Source organism: Lottia gigantea (genome assembly GCF_000327385.1).
Source record: "Lottia gigantea unplaced genomic scaffold LOTGIsca_62, whole genome shotgun sequence".
NCBI classification, from domain to species: Eukaryota; Metazoa; Mollusca; class Gastropoda; family Lottiidae; genus Lottia; species Lottia gigantea.
Window position 1 is genome coordinate 1,262,151 of NW_008710115.1, and position 22,441 is coordinate 1,284,591.

Below are 22,441 nucleotides of genomic sequence, written 5' to 3' on the forward strand. Positions count from 1 at the left end.
GTCTTCAGTCTTTTACTTCGGTGATTTGATTTGTTTACACATATTGTGTATATTTTTTTATTGTGTTTTTATTGTGCATTTATGTCATTAATCGTAGAATGTCGTCCAAAGTATTGTCTATGAAGTCTATAATCTTGCAGTAAAATTAAAAGATGGAGACGATATCTTATACATAAATGGACGACTGTAAGCAAAGAACGACTTAAGTGCTGCAAAATCTGTATATATTCTTGTAATGCTGGATCAAACTTCAAAGTAAAATGGCAAAAGAGAAATTATCCGGATAAATCTTTTTATAACGTTTAAAGGGACAGATGTGGCATTACCGGAAGTAAATCATACCTTGGTCTGAGAAAAGTAATTTTTTTCCGCTAATCTTATAATAATGTTCACAGCTTACCGTCCAAATTTGAGCCTTCAAATCCATGTGTATCCATAATTATCTAAGTTAAAACGTAATTTTAACGAATCTACAATGAAATAGACTTGTTATGTGTTTACAGTAGGCTCAATCATTCTGTCCCAATTCGTCTAATTTCGGGTGAACGAAATGAATAAATAGGTAAATTTCTTGTTTGAGGTCTAGTTGAAGGACTTATGCGATGGTTTTACAGTTTTAGGTGTTCTGAAAACTATTTACATATATTTAAGGTCCAAATCAACCTCAGAAATGTCGCATCTGTCTCTTTAAATGCCATCTGTGATATCATGCAAATCAGAACCACCAGAATGAATTTCTCGCTTGAAACACGTCGGTGAGCTGATGACTAGCTGGTCTCTATGCATATCGATATATGGTGCTTCCATTAATTGTCAAATCCATAATGATGTCATTATCGTTTGAAATGACTGATGTGGGTTTATACTGAATTTCCGCAACCCTATTTTGATATGATGTATATTTCCTTACTACATTGAGTTGCTCTCACACCATAGTGACTACAACTTGCGTATGGTTACGAATAAGAATAGAGGTCATAAATTGCGAACTCAACTCATATAATTGAGGTGTCAGTTGCGTTCGGAACTCATGACCACTTTTATTATTCACGACGCAACTGGTAATCGCTATTATATGGTGTTAGAGCACCTTTACAACAGCAAGACATCAATATTGTTGCTTCTTATTATTTCAAAACCGCAATGAAGTTATTATCGTTTGAAATGACTGATGTGGATTTAAAATAACGATTTCTCGCCATATATAACAATATTATTATTTATAATTTTTCCAGACTGTACATACATGTACATTAATGATTGGTTAAAACTCTTAATTATAGGCAATAAAAACAAAATGATAATTCATTAGAAACACCAATTAATCAAATAGTTTTCTTAATTTGACACTAAAAAATAAGGAAAGTTTAACTGTAGTGTGAGTTTGGCTGTACGTGCATGTTTTTGAGATTTTAAGTTTTATTATCACTTTGAAGATAATCTGGTCATGGAAAACTATGCTAAATGATACTTTTATCTTTTATTAAATTATGTCAAATCTGATAACGTTGTTTTTATTTATTTTATCACCTATGTGAGGAATTATAATTCAGACTTGTTATCTCAAATGATTGTTAAATAACAATTTAACCAGGTTGAGTTCAATCCATATTGTTCATGTCTTCTCTTACTATTTTCTCATTTTAACTTTCCTTCTGTTGATCCGTCATGCAGTCTGTCCACAATAAGTTTATTTTCACTGGGTACAATTTTGGACATGTTTTGATATCGGTAAGGTGGCAATTTTTTACCGATTTATCGAAAATTTCAAATATTCAAAAAGTAGCTCACTTTACATTTTGAAAATTTCGATTAGCAGCCAGGAAAAGGTGATCTTTGACGCTTTTTGTGAGAATCAGTCAAATGCAACATTGTTAAACAGAACTTGAAGTAAATCTTGACAAATCCGGTAGTAATTGCGCTTTGTGTATGTTAATAATCTTTTGAATAATATTCTTGTATATAAGGTATAATATGTAGATTTGAGATGATCAAATTGCTCAGCGATTTACAGTTGAAATTGCCAGGTATCACACCATGCAACGTCATGTTTGGTGTTTGTTGTTAGGCTTGAAGATCGATGACGATTGAGGAATCTGCAATGTAGAAAATAGCTCGTATGCGACGGCAGTCCATCGCACCATCCAATGCTAAAAAATGATCGTTTTTAACAACATTTAACTGTTTATTCATCTTTATAAACTAGAAGAACATGTATCATTTTATGTTTATGATTTAAACGTAAGAAGTTCTTCTTTATACTTATTTTTATTTCGAAATCTCACTTTCTTCATCATAAGTAAAATCATTGTGTAGATCTTCTCTTGATACTGCGATCTGATTTAATGTGAATTTACACTGAAATACAAAAGAATACATAATAATATGGTCGTATGTTGGCATCAACTTTATCGTCCCCCTCTCGTAGTCAACTAAAGGAGACATTAGGTTAAAGATTTGAGGTCTGGTAGGACCAGCACATTAAGGACGTAGAATACAGTCATGCTGTTGAGTAGACCAGAAAGGGGTCTAGAGAGGAGAGAAAGTTGGAAGCTGTACAGACATAAGAGAATGAAAGAACATCAGGGAGTATATTGAAGATGATTGAGATTTAAAGCGAAGTAGAAGGGAGATCTTTAGAGGGCAGTGGCGAATAGGAAGGGTTGAGAGGAGTGAGTTACTGTAGAGTCTTCTTGACAGTCAGAAGTGAAATGTAGGATCAGAAGGGGGTAATTTTCTTATTTTGATAGGTACTCATTGTACCTATGTGCACTGCTTCGAATTACAGTTCTTGGAAAACTTAATACAGATAGCTATCTTTAACCGGTTAAGAAATTTCACTCTACGGCGATTTAGTTGGATTCATAGTATTGTTATAAGCAACCCCAGTGGTCAAATAAAATTTGCACAGAATTACTTCCCTTGAAGTCAAACGCATATACAACGTACTATTCAAAGTTATTTTTTTTATTCATTCGGTAAATGTTTCGGTTGTAGACTACAGATAAATCTCGGTGAGTTTTGTAGTCTAAGATCTTACCCATTTATAGAAGGTTCCAGCACCACCACTAGCTAATCTCACCACTCTTTCCTCATACTTATCTATTTTTTCTTTGGCGAAACTATATGCTGCTTTATTTGTTTTACTAAAATCAAACTCTCGAATCTTTCTTAACAGACCGCATCTACCAGTTTTTCTCGTTAGACTCTGTATCATTTCCCAATCCTGGTGTGAAAATGGTGGTGATTTTATTTTAGTTACGAGCAATACTAACTTATGCGAATAGAGCACGTAGTTACTGCCTGATGTCCGAAATATACTTAACATCCATGTAAATACGAAGGAAATACGAGACGACTTTGTCCTTACCAGGAATCTTCAAGAGGACAAAAGTTCGACTTCGAGGGAGACAACTCTTTTGATGAAATGTTGAGTAAAACACAAGTAATTCATTGTGTATTAGTAGCTTTGTGTTTCAAATTAAGTACGTATCAGGGACACCATTCGACGTCCCTGGTTTCTGCAATTCCAGAGCAAGCGGTTGCTTGCTTGTACTTTTAAAAGGATCTTTAAGCATTTACACCTAACAATATGTACTAGCCTGGACCATGTCAAAAAACTTACGTCTAAATAAGCAATCTTTTCACCAAGAAGAGAATACGTCGCCATCATGACATCATGTACGACTTGTTTAGGATGGTTGTATTTATGTAGTTCACTTATAGTGGTTTGTTTCATTACTAACACTTTAACTTGATCTTGCTGTTCAAGCCGCTTTAAGATCTCTTTGGCTCGAGTTAAAAGGCTCATTATTCTATTCGGAGATTCTAATGCTTCAGCTGCAGCAATAGCTTGTTCTAAAATACCTTTATGACGCCTTAGCATTGCATCCCATAAATCTAGTAAAAAACAAAAAAACAATCAATAATAAACTTCGAATCAAACCTTCCGTGGATTATAGTTCCTTATTATTTTTTGGTAGAAGACGAACGATATTTGGCAACTTTGAAGACTGCATTGTGTTCTAAATTTTAATCAACTCTCCGCCTGACTTTTCAGAAAAAACATCGCATTTAGGGTTTATCTACAAAATCGTCTTTACAGAATGAATTTATTATCTACTAAACTACCAAAAAAACATCCGATTTTTTATGGTTAAAGCAGGGTTGGCTTACAAATTTATATAGAAAATTCTACCAAGATTAACATGTATGACTTGGATTTTCACTGAAACCATTACGGAGAGGCTATACAGGTAATATTGTTCTTATATGCTTACACTACGCCACATTATTTGAACTGCTTTTGGGTCAAAGGAATAAATGCAAAAATGAATACATAACGCTGCATTTGGACAAAATCGTTGTCAAATAGGCCTACTAAAAAAAATTCATTTTACCTTCTTTGACTTGAAGAAAGTGTATTATCTCCGTAGCTTCTGTAACGATCTCTTCTTCTTCAACATCATGTCTTCTGTAACTTGCTAATGCGTCTTTGATATCGGCTAATTTACCATCCTTTAAAGACTTTTTAAGCGTTGCCTTGTCTTCCTTCTCTCTTGGAGTCTTAATAAAGTAAAGGAAAACAGATGGCCAAAAGGTAAACAAATCCTTCAACATGACAGTTATATAAATTTAAACGATTGATTAATCTTTCCATCTAATGAATGACTATTTCTGCTTCCAGCATCTCTATGTATAAACGTGCATAGATAACTGAAACGCGGAAAAATACTTCAAAGTTAACCTCTGTGCTGCAAATCAGTGAGACAATACAATTATTCATCTTCCACATGAGCACACACAATTTGGATTAAGTCAAGGGCAAAAACTTAAAAACCTTCTTTGAAACATCATTAACTTCGAACTCGTACTAGTTCTATGAAATGAATTAATATATGCAGATATCTTTCTATTTTTTTTATTGATGAACAGGGATCACAAACGTCGGAATGGCACAAACTAAGCCGCTAGTGTTTCTTACACCGAAACATTTATCTCTATTACAACCTCTGACAATAGTCGGCTGGTGTAGAGACAGAAAAACTTGTGGTTATTTTCCGCACCTCCGAGTTGCGAGGGTTCTAAACCTTTTTATTTAAATCGGACCGCGAAACCCAGATAGCCTATATATAGTTCAATCATTATCCCCCTTAACTATTTACGAAACTAATCTCTCGTTGGACATTTAAGGCGGCGTGCGTAACCAACAGTTCCATGGTCACAGGGTCAAGTGATATACAAAACGAATGTGACGATGCCCAACATTAATGTACAGTCATCCTAAAGGTAGTTTAATATATGTTTAAAAAGTACGCACCTTCGGAGATGTGGGAAATCCCCCAAAAAGGCCTACTCCAGCCGACAAGTGTCAAAATAGTGTCAGAAGCTGGATGTTTCGGACTTATATTTCTGATACATATGCAAAGGTTGAAATGCCACTGACGTTCTACACATGAAAGTTATAGTGTTGCCACGAGGGCAGCCGCAGGTACGAAGAATGAGGCGCTACTTCAGGAGGTGGGAGAGAAGCCCCTTTCTCTTCCGAGGGAGGAACTATCTCTTAAGTTCTGGGAGAAACTTCAGTATTTGTCGGAAAGCTGTCCAACGTATTCCAGCATCAGAAGATTTATTCGTGTTGGAAATAACCAGAAGTAGTTCTTAAGGGCAAGCGGTCATTGATCCATTTAGAGAGCATCAGCTCGATCAAGTAACGATCCTTGAACGACGCCTATCGGCTACTCCGTTTTGGAAGGTTACCAACCCGATATATACCCAGCTGATCCAGAGTACCAACAAGCACGAGAACCCAGTGGGAGCAAGAACTCACGCTCTTGATCTTATTGATTCCCTGTACGCCGACCATTTGAAGATCTAAACCGATGGTTCCAAGAGTAGTACAGCAACAGGATACGGTTTGTGCATCCCAGCAAAAGGCATCCGCATTTGTAAAAGGCAATGCTCTTCGCTCAGTGTTCACAGCAGAACTTCTTGCCATCAGGGACGCGGTAGCGTGATGCGATTCTATCCGACTCGCTAAGCAGCCTCCAATCTATTTTTTTCTCACCTTTTCTAATTGCAAGACAGAAGTTATCGCCGAAATAAGAAGAATGGTCCACAACTACCAAACCAACAACAACCACAGGATTGAATTAGTATGGGTCCCATCGCATGTCTAAATCCCTGGCAATGATCAAGCAGACCGTTGTGCAAAGGTAAGTCTGAGCTTGAGGATATCGAACCTGTAGAATACTCCTTTTCGGAATTCTGCAGTATCGTATCTTTAGGATCAACCAGAAATGGGCCGACATGTTACGGAACCTCGACACCGCTAGATACCAGATTGATCGAAGATACTAAACCAAACCAAACCATCCATCTGTAGCCATCTGCAAAGTGGCAACCAGACTGTCAAATCTGTCTTGAACAGATAGGCTAAGCTTTTATTCTCAAAGTTTCTTAACACTTTTAATAATATCCCATCAATTTAACAAGTTTCATTACAGAAACATCAGAGAACATCTTTTTACCTTTTGTTGAAAGCTTTTCTCCCTGATACCATGATCAGAACGAGTTTGGAAGAATGAAGGAGATCGAGTAACTCACGCCACACCATCCAGGGCCGAATTTCACCCGACCAGATCTAACGTAGAATTAACAACCAAACCAACAACACAGAATCATCCAATTTGAACCAATCCAACTACCAACTACTACGACTACCAACAACTACCTAGTTTGCGATATCAGCATCTGGAAGCGAACGTTAACTTGTCATCTACCAACCAACCAGCCACTGAATTCTAAGCACATAATCAAAAAACCATTAACAAGCAGTATTTACCTCTTTAAGTTTGAGACGTTTTGGAGTTTCTTCAGTAGATACTAAGTAATTGATGACATTTTGCGTGGGTTCATTTGAACCTTTCTTTTTAGCACTGATTTCTATTACACCTTCCCCGTCGATTAGATTAACCCAAATATGCACATCGCCATTTCGAACTCTTGTCTTAACCCTTTTCTTCATCTCCTGGTCATTGGCCGGTTTTGTAGTCGTAAGATATCTAGTAGAAATAGTTGTTCCTGGATTGACTTTAAACTCAATATTCAGATCTTCTGAAGCTTTGGTGTGTATGATACCATCTGTATGGGATATATCTTTGATTCCGATTTGTTTGGCCTCTTTTCCAGGTCCCCAGCCTATTTCTGGTGTAAGTGGGAGTGGTTTGCATTTGAATTTCGCATCTTCACATTTTAAGATGAACTTTAAAAAGGTACGGTGAAATTTCGATTGAAGTTGAAAATTAAGTCGGTAAATACCTTCGACAGGAAACCGAACTTCAATTGATATTTCACCCTTCAGATCTGGGTTGCTTAATATGACATATTTATCCGCTGATATAGTAGCCGGAAACTCCTTTTCCTGTCCTGTACGGAAGTAAAGAGTATACAGCAGACGGTCACTCCAATCTTCTTCAGTGGTTCTTAGTACTATATTAGCATGACCATGTTGTGCTTTTACTTCTGCTAGTTGACCCTTTCTTAACTGAAGTCCAGATTCAAAGAAAGAAGGGAAAACACAAGGTTGTGACATGAAAAGTGCTTCTGATATTGGTGTTTTCAGGAGTTGCCATTTATCATTATTTGGTCTATAGAAATAAATCATACTTGAGGGGTCCATCAGGAAAAAATACTCTTCGAAAATATGTCTGTACTCTGATAATACTGGGTCGTTCTCTATAAAAATATTGCACAATAAATTCATTATTTTGACTATCAATTCAGTTAAAAAGTTTTGGAATCGTGTTAGATATGTCATTATATATTAGGCTAGCTTTATTAACATGAAACTATCAAATCAAAGATTTCATCTCTTTCTACCGCCACTTGCTTGCGATATAAAGGCAGGTTAGGAAGCGCTTTGGTGATAGGACAAATTCAAGTAACTGAACAGCATTTTCAAAGATCTCGTTTCTAATGACTTAAGTTTTGTTTTCAGGTTTCAAGTGACATATTAGGAAATATGTATCTAGACTTTAATTCAATTCCGTTGATAATATCCACTGATATTATCTTAATACACGCACCTTGCGTCCTTAAACCATCCTGTTCTACCTTTTGCCAATTTTTCCCAGTATTATCACCAAATAAACCCAGAAAACATCTATTAGGTACCACAAAACGCCATCCTAAAAAGTAACCTCAAGTAACAATATCGTGAGCATGGGATCTATTAAACCCCCCAAAAATCCATTATCCGAAAATCGGACAAATCGGGAGTAATAATTGTATAGTAGTGGACTCCTCATACGAAAAATACCACCAGGTGATTCAAAAAGAGTAAGTATGGGCTGCTTCGCGTGTGATATCCACTACTACTATATATTCAAAATCATGAGATAAAACCAGATCAAATGTTTGTATGTATGTGAGCTTATATATGTCTAAATTTTCCTACCTTTTACAAACACAGCACACCAGGCGCTCGGTTGGTTTGCAAGTTTATCGCCATCATCGGGCAGTAACCGCTGGCGACCTTCTATTAAAGAACAAGGAATATCGGCAAACCTAAAATAATGTATAAAGGCCCCCATTTCATATACATGTACGTCAAATTATCATTTCGAAATGAAATTATTCACAACAACAACAGCTCAAAGTATTCCAGCATTGAAAGCATGCTTTGTTAACAATGATCCCGATTTTATGGATAGTACCCTCAATCATTACACTACCATTTGTTATCTTCTACAGACAGATACAGAAGTAATGCCTTTCATTGCAGAACAGTTATTGGATGGATTTCTAGCAGGGAAGATTACGGGCTGCGAGAAGCAAGTGTATTTAAATATGAACTGAAATAAAGTGACCATTAACCTGCACAGTTTGTCCAAGATGTGATTATAATCAAAGTCCTCTTTTATTGCTTGCAACATTCCTTTTGGCGTATCAGATTCAACATTACCATAATCTGTCTTTAAGATGTTCTGATTCCCTAACCATATAAACAATGCTCGTAGTTTCAATAATGGTTCATCGATATCTTTAGTTAAATATTCAACCAAACTCTCAAAGGTGTCTAGTTTATCATCAGGAACCTGTTTGAAATAGTGAAGATGACTACCAAAAAAAGTAACGTAAACTGTTTCACTAAAGCTATGAACAGCACCAATGTTTTTTTGGTCATATTTGTTAATAGGATAACAACAGCAAAATATTACGATGCATTTCAAAAGACCTGGTGTTTAAAATGAACTTTCATATTAATATATATTAATATATTTTGACTTCTATGTGAGTCTACTGAAACCCAAATTCGATCTTTCACTTATAACACGAAAGTTGTTCTTGTAAAAATCAACATTGGAAAGACGAATCTCTTTCACCCTAGCTCACACCCTTAAATTAGTCTTAAACTGTTTTATGTGAAGTTGACAAGATAGTATTAACCTAAACATAAGCTGTAAGTCTAAATGCCTTAAACGATACAAAAAGAAAGGATCTTACTGCTCTGGAAGTGTATACCGCTCCAAGAAGTGATATTTAAATATTATACCTCTGTAGCTTTCCGGTCAACATCATCAAAAGAAACACCTTCCAGCAGATCTTCGCGGCTAATAGGTGGAGGTTCTCGTTTTGGGAAGATGTCCAACATAATTGGTCGTTTTGTATTTGATTATCGAGCCTAAGCAAATTATCTGTAACAATATTATATTAGAATCTCCTTAGAAACTTTTTTGTCTACATATTAAACTAGATATTCCAATTAGTCGTATTGAAATCCATCAAAAAACACTCAAGGGCTTCCGGGACGTTTTTTGTCGACTTAGCGTCGATTTTGAAGAATCATTTATTCAAAAGATAAAGCAAAAGATCATACGAGGTCATATCGTATCCACCTTACAAGCAGATATGAGCAAACTGTAAGATTTCTGAGTTTAGAATATCATTGCTCTGTAGTTAAAAGTCTATTATTATTTTAAACAAATTAATACTTACCATATACCTGTATGATTATTTAATAATGAGATATATACATACATAGAGTCTAGTGTTTCATATGATATGCAATTTAAAATTGTTAATCCCAGAGCATACAGTATACGATATAAGTATTATGAACGTCACTGGGAAACGAAACTCGAGATCATCAGCCATGGATATATATAATATCATTATCTGTTAGAATTAACTTAAAGGAAGTCTGGAAAATCTCTGCAAATGTACGGTCATCTTCACAATGTCAAGCTATTACGCAATTCGTACTGATACCTTGACTGCAATAGCCACTATTCTTTTATTACGACGAAATTTCAAAGACAGAAAGGCTGTAAACATTAAGGCTTTGTGTTCCCAGTCTTTCTGTCGAAGCCTCTGATTGACTGTATTCGCTAGCGTACAATCCAATCAAATCGTCTCTTTTACGAACTACCATAAGACAAGAAAGGTGACTATTGCAGTCAAGGTATAAGTATGACATTGTGAAGATGATTTATTGTGTCTTGTGGATTGTATGGTCTCGTGAACAACACAATCCACATTTACCAGAAAGACTACAAAGACGAAGATGTTTCGGTTGACAAAACGCATTTTGAACCTTATGATTGAGCTAGCATGTTAGACTAACTGTGGCATAACGATTTAAACGGTGTATAATCTCAACTGAAAGATGTTTAGAATTCTCATTTGAAACGAATATGAATTTTCCAACATTGGTCTGCACATTCTAAATCCAAGTGCTGATACTGAAGAATTTAACAATTTTGTTCCCTTGAAAATAATCAATTTCCTAATATGTCCTGATCGGAAATTTGTTACGAAATACTCCTTTAAATGCATGGATTAATAATACACACGATTTGACAATAACATGTAATAATATCCTTAAAATAATCTGTCGAACTACAATAGTTTTTCTCAAATATCATACCGAAATGGGATATATAGTTAGAAGAGGTAAAATGAAAATTATTTGGGTATTTTAGAAGGAAGTATTCTGTATTAAAGCCTATAACTATATCAAAGGTTTAGTTAAATATAGAGCTATACAAACCAGTCTTATTCAATTACTTAAGTATGTATCTGCAGCTCGGAGATCATAGAACTCATTTTCAGCCGTCCGTATTTCTTTTCAGAATTAAAATACGGAGTACATACTGTAGAAGTTTAGATTTTTGTCAATTCCAAGAAAATGAATCAATGACATGTTTTGTTGAACTGAAGACGAACCAGACATCTTAATTCTGAAACATGATGCTGAAATTGAGCATTCTTCGACGACTATATCTTATTAAGGCTCCTATGTGCGCCACAGCGATTCACCTGAGCGAAGTCTGTGGCTCTTATATACTAACAGAAAACTTGAAAATAATATGTCGTTATTTATGTAATTATTTTGCTTGAGCTTGGGAACTTGAATACCAGCCACAGATTATGATCAAAGGTACAGCCTGTTCTCGATAAGATCGGCAAAGGTAACTAATTAGGAAAAGTACCATTTTAACATATACAGTCAAGACGAGAGTGCACCCGTCGTAGTATAGGCACGGTGATAATATATGTTCAGTCATCTTCATTGGTTACATTCTTCTACACCTTGATGCAAAACCAATATGAAAACGATCATTAAAATATTGGTGTTTAACATACGTTAATTTAAATAAAATGAAATGAAATGAATGGAGTTTTACGTCCTACTTTTGTGCACGTACGTTAATTTAAACACTTACGTGTGATTCTACTAATGATGATGTCAAAAAATATTTCCTGTAGAGTGAGCATGAGAAGTGACGGACAGACCGACGGTAAATATGATGACAATTTCATATCAAACGTCAACCAGAATGAAACTAGAAGGCTACGTATATTTTTAGATTTATATTTTTTCATACAAAAATATCAAGTACATAAGTTGAACAGTCGATTATAAAGGTGTTGATTATTAACTTGTGAATTTCTGATAATGAATGATAGAACTTGTGCATTTTGGACTAAAAATAATACATATAACTGTACTGCACTACCATAGAATGTCCTGCATTCGAGCTTTCTCATCTTCACAAGCTATTACGAACTTTTGTAAATTAAACGAGTGATTGGATTGTATGCTTGCGAATACAGGTACCTCGACAGAAGGTCTGTGAACACAAAAACCAATGTTTTAAGCATTCCTGTCGAGGCTCTGATTGGCTGTATTCGCTGGCATTGTGAAGCCCAAGGTAAGATCGCACAGGGGTATCTTATAGTCATGCAGCAAGAGTTAGTACACAGCTAAAATATTTGAAAAGAAATTAGAAACGTTTTCTGTTGTTATTAGAATTTGTGCGTGCAAAACAGTAACGAAGCCTAACACAAATGTAATACATTACAAATCTACAAGAGTTTGAATACAATCATAGAAAGACATAATGATATGAGTGAGATTGAAAGGTTCCCAACTGAACTCTCTACAGGACAAAATTCTTCATTAGCTTTTGCTGAATCAGCAACAGGTTTAATAATAGGTGAAAATACCCCAACCCAAAATGTCTTCTCGTTTCGTACAAATGTTCCCCTGAAAGTATAAGATAACATTCAATGCAAGGCCTTAGGTTTTGTGATACAATTCGATGCAAGGTGACTGCATGTTACCTCTGGGTAACCTCATAATTACGTATTTGCAGTTTGCGAACAATTCACTTAGAATCCAAAAGTAACACTCGTTGCTAAAACTGGTGCTAACGCAAATATTAAGAAATTTCTATTTGGATAAAGATATTAGAAGACTTTACTTACTGAAAATAGATCTGGCCAACGGTTTCTGCTGGAGCTTTCCATGTGATAGTTTTAGAAGTTTCATGCCTCTTGGTTTGGTGCGCAACAGCACTCTGCAAATACAGATGAATATATATAAAATTTATACACATCATTTCCCACAGATCTCACATCAATTTTTACAGATCTCACTTCAATTCTTACAAATCTCACAGATCTCACATCAATTCTCACAGATCTAGCTTCAATTCTCACAGATCTCACTTCAATTCTTACAAATCTCACATCAATTCTCACAGATCTCACATCAGTTCTCACAGATCTCGCTTCAATTCTTACAGATCTTACTACAATTCTTACAAATCTCATATCAATTCTTACAGATCTCACTTCAATTCTTACAAATCTCACATCAATTCTCACAGATCTCACATCAGTTCTCACAGATCTCGCTTCAATTCTTACAGATCTCACTACAATTCTTACAGATCTAATATAAATTATTTGAACACTGTAGCATGACGTGGAACTGTAATAACTGTTACAAATCAATATGGCAAATTATATTCATGGGATCAACAACTGTTTGTCAATTTCTCACCAACTGTCTCGAGGAAATTGGATTTTAGACAGTATCAGAGTATATGTATTGTCATTTAATGTTCTGTTAACCTGTAGGTGTGGACAACTGACCTAGCTTAAATTTTGTGGATGAAAAGAAAGTTAAGTTTCATGATTAAAAATTGAAAGAGATTCTGTTTGAATTAGTGGAGTGGGACTGTTTTTAATTTATAATGGCTGTTATGTCCCTTTAAGTGTTAAACGTTGAAAAGAGGTTGGCCCGGCTTTGGCCACCCTCCACTAATTTCAAATTTCTTTTTTATCTTTTTACAGATTGAAAACTTCACACGGAATTCTCATTGTCGACATCTCACTCCTTTTCAATGAGTTACGTTATGCCTTCAAGCGTTATTGGAAATTTCTTAAAATAGTTGTCGTGAAGATTATGTATCCGAAAAGCATCAAGTCAGCTGTCAAGACAGTATCAATACATCAACTGTAGAGAGCAGATTAAGTCAAATAGACAGCGGCTATCAATAGAACCTGAATCGGTAAGGAAACCTTTTTGTGATCGCATACTTACATTGTCCTTGTTGTTACAATTCATGGTTTTCAGAAAGGTTTCGCCTTGAGATAATGTAAAGGTACCAACTGGTTCAGTATTATCACAGTTTGTCCGTCTAGCTTGAATAAATACACCTTCATAATAATTTGAGGTTGCCTCTAATGTAACTGAAATGATATAAACCGAAATAAAGAATTTCTTGAATTGCTTGTATAAATGTATGTTGATCAAACTTTTAAGAAGCACTTATTTCAGACAATTCAACGCCTAAAACTTTTTCTTCAATGCCACATTTCCGTTTTGCAAGTTACATGTATTTTCGTTGGAAATATTTCACATATAGAAGTACTTGCCCTACCTTCGATGGTGCCGCCTTCAGAATATGTCTCAGTTGAAGTTGTTATTTTAAAATAAGGATCGGCTGTTTGAGCACTAGCCCCATGGTCTGTAGGAAACATATGTGTACAAGCCTTCAGAGGTGGACCTTCAGGATAAGCCCAGATAAAACTGATCATACAGCTGCCAAGGATGATTAGTTGCTGTAATAGAAAAGATTCTAAAAACTGACTAATATGTCACGATACAACCGATTATACCAATGAGTATTACTAGGTGTTTAAATTGTAAAATAACACTCTGATGCTCTGATTTCATTCAGTCGATGAGAATTTTTATCATAATGATAAACCAATGAAATACTAACGTATGTACATTTTAAGTGTGTAATTATCATTGGTTACCGATTTTCATATCAATTCTTACTGATCTCATATTAATTCTTACTGACCTTATATCAATTCTTACTGATCTCATATTAATTCTTACTGATCTCATTTCCATTCTTACTGACTTTATATCAATTCTTGCTGATCTCATATCAATTCTTACACATCTCATGTTAATTCTCGGAGATTTCGTATCAATTCTCACAGATCTCATATCAATTCTTACAGATCTCGTATCAATTTTAACAGATCTGATATTGATTCTTACAGATCTCGTATTAATTCTTACGCTTCTCATATCAATTCTTACAGATCTCGTACCAATTCTTACAGATCTCGTACCAATTCTTACAGATCTCATATTTCAGTTCCTACAGTTCTCATATCAATTCTTACAGATCTCATATCAATTCTTACAGATCTCATATCAATTCTTACAGATCTCATATCAATTCTTACAGATCTCATATCAACAATTCTTATAGATCTCATATCAACAATTCTTACAGATCCCATATCAACAATTCTTACAGATCTCATATCCATTCTTACAGAAAATCTTTAAATCTTCTAATAACAGACATTAAATTGACTTACTTAGAGGAGTCTCAGAAAGCATATTAAAACATTCCCGGGAGATCTAATTGAGATACTGTATATACAATATGTACAACATGAAGGAAAGGAATTCTCGGCAATTTTTTTTTTTTTACCAGTGTCAATACTTATGAAAATTAAAAAACGGATTAACAAAAATGGAAGTCTTTGATTAATAATAAGTCTTCGGAGCACTGTAATTTGAAGCATTGAACGGAGGTACAATGAGTATCTCTCTTATAACCGTGCTTCTTCCCTTTTCGTCTTTTTCAATATTAAATCGTGTCGTTTCTCCTTGTTCTTTTCTAAACTTTTTCTTCTTTCCACCCCTTCTTCAATTCTTATAGATCTCATATCATTATCAATTCTTACTGATCTCATATTCATTCTTACGGATGTCAATTCTTAGATCTCATAATATCGATTTGTATTCCACAGATTTTGAACTGCAGTTATTAATATTATACTTTTAGTTTTGAGATTCCCTTTTGCGGTCAATGTATGATGTGGTAAATTTTGACGGATGTGACAATGGTTGTGGTTGTAAACTTCAACGTGACTGCATATTCAAACGTCCTTTATAATCGTGATGAATAGATAATTTCTAGCTTAATGTACTATTCTTTTAATATATTCGTTAATACAATAATAAAATATAAATGGTCATAAAACATCTCAGTGATGCAATCGCAAATCATTTTTATATTAACTATTACATTTCAATCTATTATCCAAACCTCTCCGACCTGCATCATAAACAGGGGAAAGTGGGTTAAGAAAATATTGAAGGGTCCTAAATAGAATTTCAAGTAAAATTTTGTGGACATTTTTTTTAAGTGAGCAAATGAGAGTGAAACGTATATTTTGAAAATGAATAATTCTAAATTTTCGTTTAGCTTTGATTATCAGTTTGAAATTAATAAGGTTAATGATTAAGTTACCTTCATAATGATGTAAAATATTGAGTTAATCCAAAAATTTACTTGACATAAGCCAACCACTACACACCATACCAATATCCTGACTTTGGACTAAAAGTTTAACAACTATAAATTCTCACACGTCCTCTGATATTTGTGAGTAATTTGTAACGTATCCATGTAAACCGACGTCTACGAGGTATTATACTAAGTAAAATTGTTTTAAGAGAAATTTACTTTTTTAAACATAAGGTCAACATTTTATTTTGGTTTTTATGGTTTGAGGAAATATCATCAATTTCTTGTGGTAATTGAAAAAGAAAATCTATGATCCGAGATGGCCTATTGTACAATTTTATTGATTTTAGACTGCACGCTAAGTTTTTTGATTGATTATTCTTTTTGTATATAAGAAAAAGAGACTTTAAAGTGAATCACATGTTTCATATCAAGTGTATAACACTATCCTTTTGCAAACATTGTGCTTTTTTCTGTGTCAAGGTAATCTCATGCTCTATTTTTTTCAAATGATATAGAAATAAATCTAAATAGCAACAGGCCCTGTCTTTATGTGTAATTTCATAATTACTCATTTTCAAGAAAGGTATATGATATACGTATATCAACGCTCGTGAATGCTTGTGAATACTATGGTCAGGGTTTTTATCTTTATCTGATGTGCAACTTCTACAATAAATGAATTAAAATATTGTAGAATCATGCGACCCGTTATACGGCTCAGAGACTTGGTATACATCGCTCTTAAAAGTGGAGCAAAACTTAATAACCCCGACTAAAATTATTATATTTCTTAACAGCATTTAGATCTAAAGTAATTTTACTTACAACATTCAACGGAACATAATAGCCAATACATAATCTAGGCCACAGGAAGGTATAGGTATAAGTATGCACTGTAAGTGTTTTATTCGCATTTTTGATTGTGCCCCAAAAATATAATTTTGAGAAGTAATAAGCACATCATTCATGATTAATACCAAACTCAAAACCTTTATTCAATGGATATTGCAAGTCATTCTGTAATTATATTTTAAACTTGGTTATTTAAGATTTTTTGCTTTGATTTTTGTGATAAATATACGCCAGTTATTTCGAATTACTAAATTACGTCGTAAACTGGCGACAATTATGTTTGGTACCGATCATGGAGTATAGGGTACCGATGCGTTTTTACCCACGTAAAGCATCAATTCAATGTCCATAAAATGTTCACTTATGACAATTTTTGGCAATATTGGCAGTAAAAAGGATGCCAACTTTAAAATGTCAAGTTGCGTCTAATACCTTGACTTCATTGGGTTGTATTCTTGTATCAAGTGTATACTACCAAATACAGCTCTCAACATAAAGACAACTGTTCGTGATGGTTCGGTGGTCTATTCTGTATCGCTTTCAGAAGACTCATGAAGTGAGAACGTCGTTAAACAAGTGTTATAGAATCTTCATGATCACAATAAAAGCGCAATACGCGCGTTGAAAAGAAGATGCTACAGGCTGTGCACATTAAAGATCCCTCGACAGTTGGAAATCGAAAAAGAGCAGGCTAATGCCGCTGTCCTGGCAAAATTTCCCTCATCACACCCTGCATGACGTTGCCCGTCTTCATTAGCGCACATGGTGCAGAAAAGTAGGACGTAAAACTCCATTCATTTCTTTTCAATATTAAAGGGACAATTGCGCCATTTTTTATTTTGACCAATCATACTTTGGTATCAGAAACTGTAATTTTTTAGAGTTAATCAGTAAAAGTGTTCACAGCTCTCCGTCGAAATTTAAGTCTTCTAATCCAGAATTATCTGCGTTTGAATGTTAAAAAGACGAATCTTCAATTTAAGATACTCTTGTGATATACAATGTATAAAAAAAGACATATAGAAATAGTGAATACAATTTGTGATTGTCATACATTTCTAGTACTTTTGAAGACTACATATATTCATGACTAAAATCCACCCTCCAAAATGGCGTAGGATTGTCCCTTTTATTGAATCATCCCGAGCTCGTAACAGTCGTGAATACAGTCGCATAGTTCTCTTCAGGGCGACTGTTTAAGAGTTAGCACTTTTTTAATTTACTTTTCTCGCGCTTTCTTCACGCGTGCCGGCGACCTTATACATTTCTAGTCGCCGTAAAATCACTAATGGTCGGAGTGATGGAGGTATTTGAGCTTGTAATTATTAAGGGACTTTTTTCTTGTTTTCTATACATTTGCCTGCGACTTAGTACATTTTCTAGTATGATTGCAAATACATGTAATTACAATATATTGCGTTAAAGATTCATACAATCTAACATCGACATTCATCTAATAAAAATGAAATGAAATTGGATTGAATTCTCAAGTGTGATACAAGAAAGAAAAGAATGGTCGTGATTATAGTACTACCCGTGCGACGAGACGTAATAACCACATTAACAATTCAAATTACGACCTATATAACGTGATAGTTTTTTGAGAGATCTTATTTAAGTCCACTATTTGGCAAATGTTGACACATACTTGTGAACTAAGCTCTGGACATATTTTAGGTCTTTTCAACCCATGTTGGTTAATTACAGCCTAGTTTGTTGATTCTAATGAGGACCATTTGTCCATCTGTTTACTTAAACTATAAGAAAATATGAACCAACGCCCTGTGTATTACAAGATTTTTGTTAACTCTAAATGATTCATATCAGTCAGAGCTTAGGGGCCTTATGCAACCTAAAAAAAAGATGTATGTCTTAAGGGGGGATTTATACTTCTGACGCCACCAACCACCGTAATACGCTAGCACCCGCACGTTGTCGGGGGTATCGCCGAGATTCGTATAGATTTATACTGTCTACGTCAGCGTAACATGTTCCAGAGTTAGACAGATAACACAGACAATCGAATCTGGAAAATTTATTTATTAAAATTGTGTTCATATGGTCATATCTATAGTTACGGACGTTATTCTTACCCATGCAAAATATAGAGTTTATTGTTATAATTATTGTTATTATAAGTTTTGAATATGGATGTGAAATTCAGATCGTGACTTCTCTATGAATTGTATTCCCTCCATGTTTTGGCTTTGAGGATCTTTATAATGAATTTAATGTATGCAGTGTCAGTAAACACCTTCTATATTGTTCACCATCGTTACAATCTCAAGTATAAAGAAGTACGTTTTATACCTTGACATCATTAGGCACTAAAATCTAAATAATGTCAATTTTCTTCTGTACATCAAGCATTGTCACAACAGAGACGAGAACCAGTTGTTACACGTGTAGTCATGACATGTAGTTCACATGTCGACCACTTTTCATTTATGTATTCATGTTACATTAATACGTCTGTATCATTGGTAGAATACGTTATTGGTATTGGAATGTCACCGGTTATCTATTTCATAGAAATGATAATGTAATTCCGTACCAATACGGAAAGTTTTCTGCTCACATACACTTTGGGTAAACCTTTCAATACCAGAGGGGCGTTTATGTAAATTACATACGTTGTGAAGAGAATCAATCATAGTCTATTTGATAGTGAAACGGGCTTAACATGTAGGCGCATTCTTTTAAGAGTACAGTCCACAATATGAGGGAACTGATTTGAAAACAAAGTTGAATGAAGGTTGTATCAAATTAAAACAAAACGGTAGATTTAAAGTGTTTTTCATCATTCAAGATCAGTAAATAAACAACTGACCATAGAAATATGAAGTTTTCTCATTAATATCGCTTACATAAGTACATAAACTACATCTTTAAGGATATATGCTCGTGTAAATATTTGATTTTCCACCTAATTTGGCATCACTTCGTGAAAAGAAAAGAAAATCCGACTTCTTGTTCTTTCAGAAAATAGTGCTAAATTGTCGCCACTAATGCTTCTTTCTTGCCAAGAATGAACGATTAGTCTGTATCGCATTCCAAAGACAACAAGTGGTTGCCTGTAGTCTTCATGAAAAAATTTTGACGTGTTTTCCCTTAGTCAAGGATAATAACTCAAAATCCGTTCATTGAAAAATCTTCAAATTCGAACTTGACCAAGATCTCATGAATATAAATGATCACACCAAATTTAATTAAAATCACATAAAATCTGTAGCTTCTATTGTGTTCACAAGCCAATTGTGGACGGCAGCGACAAAATGATCATATTATATCACATGATAATGTGGGCGTATAAAAACATATTCGAAAATTCGTCAATTGTGCCGAGATGCCTATACATAAGGATACAAAATTTCATCAATATCAAATACAAGTGAAAGAGGAAACAGATGGATAGGTACAATAATAAATAAACAATAATTTTTATAAATTTATTTATTTATGTAGAACATTTTGGCAGAAATTTGAAAGCACATCGTACTTATTTATTTTAAGCAAAATAAAGCTGCCTTTTTACAGTTGTCAATCTGGAATGTCTACAGACTAGCCATTTCTGTAAGTCAGACTGATTTCAGTTTGAATTAGAATTTATGTTATTCCTTTATGATCAATATCTCAGAAATCTTATGATCAATGTCTCAGAAATCTTATGATCAATGTCTCAGAAATTTTGTGATCAATGTCTCAGAAATTTTGTGATCAATGTAAGCCAAAGAACTGCCCTATTTCACCAATATCCAACTTCAGAGACATGTGTTTTATCCTTTCAAAACATTATGATTAGTATAATATAATGTAATATAAGATAGCATGACTAAAAATACTAACAACACATTAACACAAGTTTCAATTACACACAAAACTTTCTTTATTTTTTAAAACTTTTTTTGATCATTTAATCAGTTTTGCAGAAGGTAACAAATTTATAAAAGATGAGGAATTCATAAAAAAAATAGCCGCCAGATATGATTATTCAGGTTGAATTTATGCGATTTTTAATTAAAATAAAGTTTCAGTACTCATTTACAAAGAATCTTTTGTTTTCATCGTTACACCAATACATCAAAAATTCATAGAAAATCTTACAATACAGATGTTTATGGATTCAAATATCATTGTCAAGTATTTAATCAAGTTTATATTTTTTTTTGTCCCAATGATATACCACCGGTCACCAATTTAATACAATACAACAAAAAAATAATATATCTAACAAAATCAACAACATAATAATAATAATAATAGATATGCTAAGATCTAATAGTGAAATTATTTTTTTGATATGACCTTCAAATAAAACAATACTGTACAATAATATACAAAGTCAAAATATAAATAAATGTGATATGGACTATATTCTGTTCTAGTACAATCCAGGGCTGGGCAATATGACAATAAATACCAGCAATAATATTGTTATATCATTGTTGTATCATCTGGCCTGAATATCCAAATTTAAGACCAAAATGAGACATGGTCGTATGCTTTAAGGGAAAAATGATGACAAGAAAAGCGGACACTTATAGCCTACATGGGGTTTATTTTCCATCAAGGTAAAATATCGTAAATACTTCCCAATTTTTATTTACTAAATTAGGGCAATTAGCTTGTGGTGGGATTGAGAAGGGGATGTTGTATGTACCTTCTATTTGCCTAGACATAATCATACATAAATGTAGTAAGATACAATGATTCTTTTTAAAAGAAAATAAAAACCATATCAAAATTTTGTATTTATAACAAGCTAGATTTTTTTCTTTAAATTTCAAGGTCTTTTTTGAAACGTTGAGATGACTCTTTTTTTAAAAAGAAATATATGTCATTAGTGCCCAACCCTACTGCATAAAATATATGAATTTATCATACACACTGAAAGGATATTTGCACAAAATGCTTCCAGCATTTATTTCGCCTACTTAAATTTGACAAATATTGCATTTCTTATCAATTTCATACTTATTTTAGTTCAAACATTGAAAGTACATTTGGTTACCCTCATTTTTTATCCTTAGGGTATAAATAGTATATATAAAAAAATACCTCCAGTAATATTAATAATGAAAAAAACAAAAGATATAGGTCAGTTGTCTGAAGATCACATAGTGTGAAACTCAGAGAAACAACATGATTAAAGTTCTTTTATAGTATTTCTAAAAGTTACGTCAAGTATAAAATCAGATAACCCTTTACTCATTGCATATATTTCTAACTGCTACTGATAAGTGAAGATCTATTTTAAACTAGGACATACCAACAATACATAGGCCTATTACAAGTGATATCATTATGGATTATACATACAATGGTTTTGGCAATTAAAAAGCTCACCTAAAAGATATATATATTTTATATTACCCTAAAGCAAATCCAAAATAGAATAAAATTCATTCTACATTCCCATTAAACAAATTTCACTTTTGAACCTGGGG

The 22,441-nt window shown here is 33.9% G+C and overlaps 3 protein-coding genes across 3 annotated transcripts; all 3 read right to left on the reverse strand.

The window, feature by feature from the left end:
- Positions 1–2,268: 2,268 nt before the first annotated feature.
- LOTGIDRAFT_166945 (hypothetical protein) lies at positions 2,269–5,998 on the reverse strand (the record flags this gene model as incomplete). The annotated part of the gene is made up of 5 exons (XM_009064405.1): positions 2,269–2,358; positions 3,041–3,226; positions 3,626–3,900; positions 4,401–4,611; positions 5,831–5,998. The coding sequence occupies 5 exons, from the start codon at positions 5,996–5,998 to the stop codon at positions 2,269–2,271; spliced, it is 930 nt and encodes a 309-aa protein (XP_009062653.1).
- Positions 5,999–6,826: 828 nt separating this feature from the next.
- Positions 6,827–9,655, reverse strand: LOTGIDRAFT_166946 (hypothetical protein; the record flags this gene model as incomplete). The annotated part of the gene is made up of 5 exons (XM_009064406.1): positions 6,827–7,737; positions 8,088–8,189; positions 8,459–8,568; positions 8,878–9,098; positions 9,557–9,655. 5 exons carry the CDS (start codon positions 9,653–9,655, stop codon positions 6,827–6,829), a joined length of 1,443 nt encoding a protein of 480 aa, XP_009062654.1.
- Positions 9,656–11,859: 2,204 nt separating this feature from the next.
- Positions 11,860–14,719, reverse strand: LOTGIDRAFT_235283 (hypothetical protein; the record flags this gene model as incomplete). The annotated part of the gene is made up of 5 exons (XM_009064407.1): positions 11,860–12,553; positions 12,775–12,866; positions 13,898–14,046; positions 14,238–14,398; positions 14,667–14,719. 5 exons carry the CDS (start codon positions 14,717–14,719, stop codon positions 12,373–12,375), a joined length of 636 nt encoding a protein of 211 aa, XP_009062655.1. The 3' UTR covers positions 11,860–12,372.
- Positions 14,720–22,441: the final 7,722 nt, after the last annotated feature.